Source organism: Tupaia chinensis, unplaced genomic scaffold (assembly GCF_000334495.1).
Source record: "Tupaia chinensis unplaced genomic scaffold, TupChi_1.0 Scaffold000429_1, whole genome shotgun sequence".
Classification (NCBI taxonomy): domain Eukaryota; kingdom Metazoa; phylum Chordata; class Mammalia; order Scandentia; family Tupaiidae; genus Tupaia; species Tupaia belangeri.
Genome location: NW_006159934.1, coordinates 472,685 through 478,403, shown reverse-complemented (window position 1 = coordinate 478,403; position 5,719 = coordinate 472,685). Strand labels below are relative to the sequence as shown.

Genomic DNA, 5,719 nt, shown 5'->3' with positions numbered 1-5,719 from the left:
GCTCTTTTAGATCATTTTGGCTTGAGAAACAGATGTACCACCTTTGATCTTGATATTTCCAGAATCATCCTTTCCTTCCACATTCTGGTGCAGCTCTCCCACTTCTCAGTCGAACAGAAGCTATTCCTGGTCCTCTCAACAGCAGGACCACAATGTGCTTAGAAGCTCTGGTGTTGGTGGATCGTGAAAGGCATAATCAGAGTTGTGTCAAGCTACGGTTAGCTAGGCACTTCTTTGAGGGCGCACAGAAGGGTGTTTCCGTGGAAGTGAGGGCACCCACCAACCTGCTTCTCAAGTCTCCTGAAACAGCTGCTACAGGATCCCTCTGCATAAACACCAGTAAATGCCTGCCTGTGTGTGTGCAGAGGCAAAGAAAAAGAGCTGCACGAAGACTCAACATTCACACATGTATTAGACAGTGTCTGTGGACAGTTAGGTCTTAGAGTGATAGCATCTACTGTATTTTTTTTTTTTTTGAGAGGTTTTCACTATAGGGTGCGTGTGCTCGCCAGACAGAGACATAAAGACAGAAAGCAAGAAATCACCCCCCCAGGGGGGATAGTCACGCCGCAATCCCTTCACCTCCATTCTCCTCTCGGGATCCCGGGCACACACGCACATGCGCCCAGCATGAGTTTTAAGCCACCGGGTCCGGGACACGAACCATATGGACTACGTGGGAGTCCAGCGACATAGCCATTACGCGAACTGCTGGTCCCCAGCATCTACTGTATTTTCAGAGGTCAGCTTCAAGGTTACTTTTCCTACATTAGGGCTGTCATTGTACCTTGTACTTCTGTTAGCCTAGTATTTATCATATGGCATTTAGTTTAATTAATTTAGTTTTTGCTATAAGGTACATGTGCTCACAGGAGAGACAAAGCGAGAGAAAACAAAAAGTTGCCCCCCCACGGGGGGGGGGGGGGAATGGTCACACAGCAATCCCTTCTCTTCTTGGGATCTTGGGCACGCACACACACATGCGCCCAGCCTGAGCTTTAATTAAGCCTCTGGGTCTGGGATTCGACCCGCAGTGGACTACTTGGGAGTCCAACGACATAACCATTATACTATCTGCTGGTCCCCCACGTGGCATTTTAAATCCTTGTTTTGCGGTCTGTATGATCTACTCAACTGGAAGCCCTTTGAAAGCAAAAACACATTACGGACTCAGCGTTTGGTACAGTCTTATACAATGTATAACTTAATCAACAATTGCTGAATTACGAGGCAGTGGAATAAGAGTGCTGTTCTAGGTGAAACTCTGGAATAACTGGGAAGCCTGGGATTTGAACTGGACGTTTAAAGAGTTAAATAGTTTGTTCACTGGGTGAAGAGATGAAGTATCCAGGCAGGGTACAAGTGAGTGAAGGCCAGGGTGCAGGATGGGAGAGGCAGCAGCACTGCATGGTGTGGAACCTCAGCTCTACTAGGGTCTTCATAAAACATACATGGTAGCAGCAACGCAGGCCAGTACAACAAGACGCTGACCTCCAAATCCTTTGGGAAAGGTCCCCGCTGGCAGCGCCTCGCACCTGGTCCCGCGCGAAGCACGTGCAGCCGCCTAGCCGCGCACCCCAGCCCACTAGGGGCCCAGGGGACTCCCAAGGCACTCGGGAGGGACGCCTGGGGCGCGGTGCGCAGGCGCGAGGAGACTTCAAGCCCCAAGGGGCGGGCGAGTGCGCGCGCTTCCTCGCGCACGCGCGCACGGAGGGACGACATCAAGAAGGTGATGGCGGCCATCGAGAAAGTGCGGAAATGGTGAGGGTCCAAAGCCCAGGGCGCTAGCGAGGGTCGGGCCCAGGCCCAGAAGAGCCCCCGACTGGCGGCAGGGTGGGAGCCGACCGGCCGACGCTGGGGGAGGGGGCAGGAGAAGGCGGGAGGAGGGTGCGCTGGCGTCGGCGTGAGGTCAGAGGGCGCACAGGCCTGGCCAATCAGCGGGCCGCCCGGCTCGCGGGCCCTCCCACCTGCTGCGGCCGCGCGCCGCTGGGAGGGGCTGCTGGCTTCCTGCTTTGGTGCCGGCGCTTAGGTCCGTGGAACTGGGGCTGCGCACCCGGCCTCCTTAGTCTTGTGTTGCTGTCTCTCGCGCGTTTCCCAACTGTCCCATGGCAGCGCATCATCGAGAGGTCTCAGTCCGTCAGACTGAACGCTCTATATATTAAGTCGTTGAAGTTTAATGAGCATTTCTCGGTAAATCTTGTCGTGGGGAGCCAGCGAGGTCATCGAGTGAAAACTCCTATACCCCTGAATGTTCGGCCCACAAGCCCGACCTTCGCAGGCGTTTCTCTCCGAGCTTTAGGGTTTGTTAGAGAAGTCTGGAAGGAGGCGCCTGTTTTGTTTCAGTAATTCCAGTGCAACATCACGTTAAACTAGAAGCTAACACCTTGAGCCCTTTAGTTCATTACTGTTTAAAAGCCGGGAAGCCTTCCCCAAACCCTCCCGCCCCTGATCTACTACCCTCTTTAAGGGTAACAGCACCCCGGATTTTGTGTTTATTTGTCCATTTCCCCACTGGACGGAAGTTCTTTTTTTTTTAATTGTACCTAAAGGGCCCCGTGCGTGCCAGAGAGAAAGTAACCCCCACCCCCATGGGGTGTGGTCACACTGTGTTCCCTTTTCCGTTTCTTGGTCCTGTTGGGATTTTAGGTACACATGCGCTCTTGCTAGTGTGTTTCCGAAGCTGCCGGCAGGATTGGCACTAGGCTACAGGACAGCCTCGTTGTTTTTTGTTTATTTTTTTCCGTGAGAGACAGACAGGTACCCTCCACAGTGCCTTGCCATGCTGCCAGTCTCCCACAGCCTTCCTGCCATCCAGAATTGCAGACACACTCTGGCATGTTAAGGTCTCCCCAGGATCCATACCTTGGGTCTCTCCTAGAGTATCATGCAAAAGGCTGCACTTCTGTAGCTAGGCCCCTGCCCCTTTTTAAAATATCTAAGCGCTTTTGAAGAGTCGGGACCAGCAGATGGTGTACTGTTTGTGTCACTGGACTCCCACATAGTCTACCATGGTTCGAATCCTGACAGGAGGCCTAAAACTCATGCTGGGTGCACGTGCGTGTGTGCCCAAGATCCTGAAAGGAGAGTGGAGAAGGGGTTGCAGCCCCTGTGTGTGTGTGTGTGTGTGTGTGTGTAATCTCTCACTTTCTATCTCTGTCTCTCCAGTGAGTGCACATGCCCTATAGCAAAAATCTCTCTTAAAAAAAAAAGTTAAGGGACTAGCAGTTAGCGTAATGGCTATGTCTCTGGACTCCCACGTAGTCGACTGCGGTTTGAGTCGCGGACCTGGTGGCTTAAAACTCGTGCCAGGTGCATGTGCGTGCGTTCCTGAGAGGAGAATGGAGAAGGGATTGCGGCGTGGCTATCACCCCTGGGGGTGATTTCTCACTTTCTGTCTCTGTCTGTCTCTGTCTGGTGAGCGCACGCACCCTATAGCAAAAATCTCTCAAAAAAAAAAAAAAAAAAAGTGTAGAGTGTGTGTAAATACTAATCAAATAATCCACGGTTCTCCCCTCCACGTCTAATCCACCTGTTTTGGTGAAATCGAAGACTGATAAACCTGTTTTCACTTCATCATCTCTGAACCCCCCCACCCCCACCCCCTTACACCAGCAGTCCAAGCCAGAGGACCACCCTCTCTCACCTGGAAACTTCCTGTGGTCTCCCTGTTTCTGCTCTTGCTCATTTCTCAGTCCATTCAGCACAGTGCACCTTGTGACTTCATTTTTCTCACTTCTAAATACAAGAGTAACCTTTTTAAAGTGAACTTTTAAAAAATAATTATTTAACTTTATTTATTTAAATTTAAACAAAGAGGTACAGAATGTGAGAGAGGAGAGAGAGGGAAAATGAGAAAGCAAGCCACTATGTCTGGGACTTGAACCATGATTGGCCATGTGAGAGTCCAGCGCCCTTAACCACCACACCATCTGCTGGCCCCTAAAGTAAACATCTTTTAGTACCCTCTGCTTAGAAAACAATGCTCCAGTGGCCTCTTCTTCCTTTTAAGGTAAAGACCAAATGAAGTTCTTTCTGCCTCACTTGTCTGTGATCTTTCAGTTGGAGCCACATTGCTGTTCCTGCTGTCTGGCACTGTCCTTCTCCCCTTCTTTCATCCTTGCCTAGTTAACTCCTAGCTCAGCTAGCTCAGCTCAGAAGTTGCTTCCTCAGGGTCACCTTTCAAGATACTCAGTCTATGCTAGGTACCCTCTGTAGAGCTTTCCACATTTGTAGTAGTTTTTGACCCATAAGACATTATCTGTAGTTGACTAACTGACAAAAATGATCATTTGATGAGGTTAATCCTAATGATTAAGTGACTAATTGTAGAATTGATGTCTTTCCAGCTGAATGCTAACTCTGTAAGGGTAGAGATGTGTATCTTGTTCCTTATGTCCTTGAAGCCTAGCACAAGCTCTTTTTTTTTGGTGGGGGGAGGGCACTAGCAGATGGCATAATGGCTACGTCGCTGGATTCCAATATAGCCAACTGTGGTTCTAGTCCCGGACCCGGTGGCTTAAACTCATGCCGCGTGCATGTGTGTGCCATCCCTCCTGGGGGGGTGACTTCTCGCTTTCTGTCTCTCTGTATGCCTTTCTGGCAAGCGCACGTGCCCTATAGCAAAAACCTCTCCTCAAAAAAACCAAGCTCATTCATTGAATGATTGGAGAGGTTTTTTTCGCTATAGGGCGCGTACGCTCGCCAGACAGACAGAGAGAGACAGAGAGACAGAAAGCAAGAAATCACCCCCCAGGGGGGATGGCCATGCCGCAATCCCTTCTCCTCCATTCTCCTCTCGGGATCTTGGGCACGCACGCACACGTGCCCGGCGTGAGTTTTAAGCCACCAGGTCCGGGACACAAACCACGGTCGACTACGTGGGAGCCCAGTGACATAGCCATTACACTAACTGCTGGTTCCCTCATTGAATGATTGAAAAATAGTGTGGACTATTCAGGAATTAACTCCAATTTCCCCAGACTATATTTTTGTTCTTTTTTTTAATTTTTAAAATTTATTATTATTATTATTTAATTTGCTATAGGGCACATACACTCACCAGAGAGAGAGCTGGAGGGGGAGAGAGAGAGAGGAAAGTGAGAAAGCAAGCTGCCAGGTCCAGGATTTTTTTTTTTTTTTAATTTTTAATTTAATTTAATTTTTCTTTTTTAGGAGAAGTTTTTGCTATAGGGTGCATGCACTCGCCAGAAAGAGAGAGAGAGATACAGAAAGTGAGAAATCACTCCCCAGGGGGGATTGCCACGCCGCAATCCCTTCTCTTCCATTCTCCTCTTGGGATCTTAGGCATGCATGCACATGCGCCTAGCATGAGTTTTAAGCCACCGGGTCCAGGATGCGAACCGCAGTCAACTACATGGGAGTCCAGCAACATAGCCATTACGCTAACTGATGGTCCCTATATATGTATATTTTTTAATTTATTTTTTTTCCATGAGGGAGAAGAGGTGGGAGACAGTAAACCTAACAGGGATATTCTATATTCCAGCCAGCCCTTGACTCGGACATATGCCTGTGTACTCAGGGAGATCTCCAGATGAGAACTCACAACCTTCCCAAGGGTCAGCCTTGCAGAGTGTGTATTTTATTGCTGCACCATTGTCTGGCTTCTATTTAGCTTTTTTTAAACTTCAAATTCAGACTGGAAACTTTCAGAAATTGTTTCAGATCTGTGACAAAGCCACTTCCTGTGTTTAGTTCT

General features: G+C 49.3%; 1 protein-coding gene across 1 annotated transcript in view; it reads left to right on the top strand.

Annotated features, from left to right (window-relative positions):
• Positions 1 to 1,714: 1,714 nt before the first annotated feature.
• Positions 1,715 to 5,719, top strand: part of BCL7B (BAF chromatin remodeling complex subunit BCL7B) — a gene marked incomplete at its 5' end in the record, with an annotated part of 28,447 nt that continues 24,442 nt past the window's right edge. Inside the window, 1 exon segment of the mRNA XM_006154968.2 lies at positions 1,715 to 1,761. Coding sequence (XP_006155030.2) covers positions 1,715 to 1,761 — 47 coding nt within the window.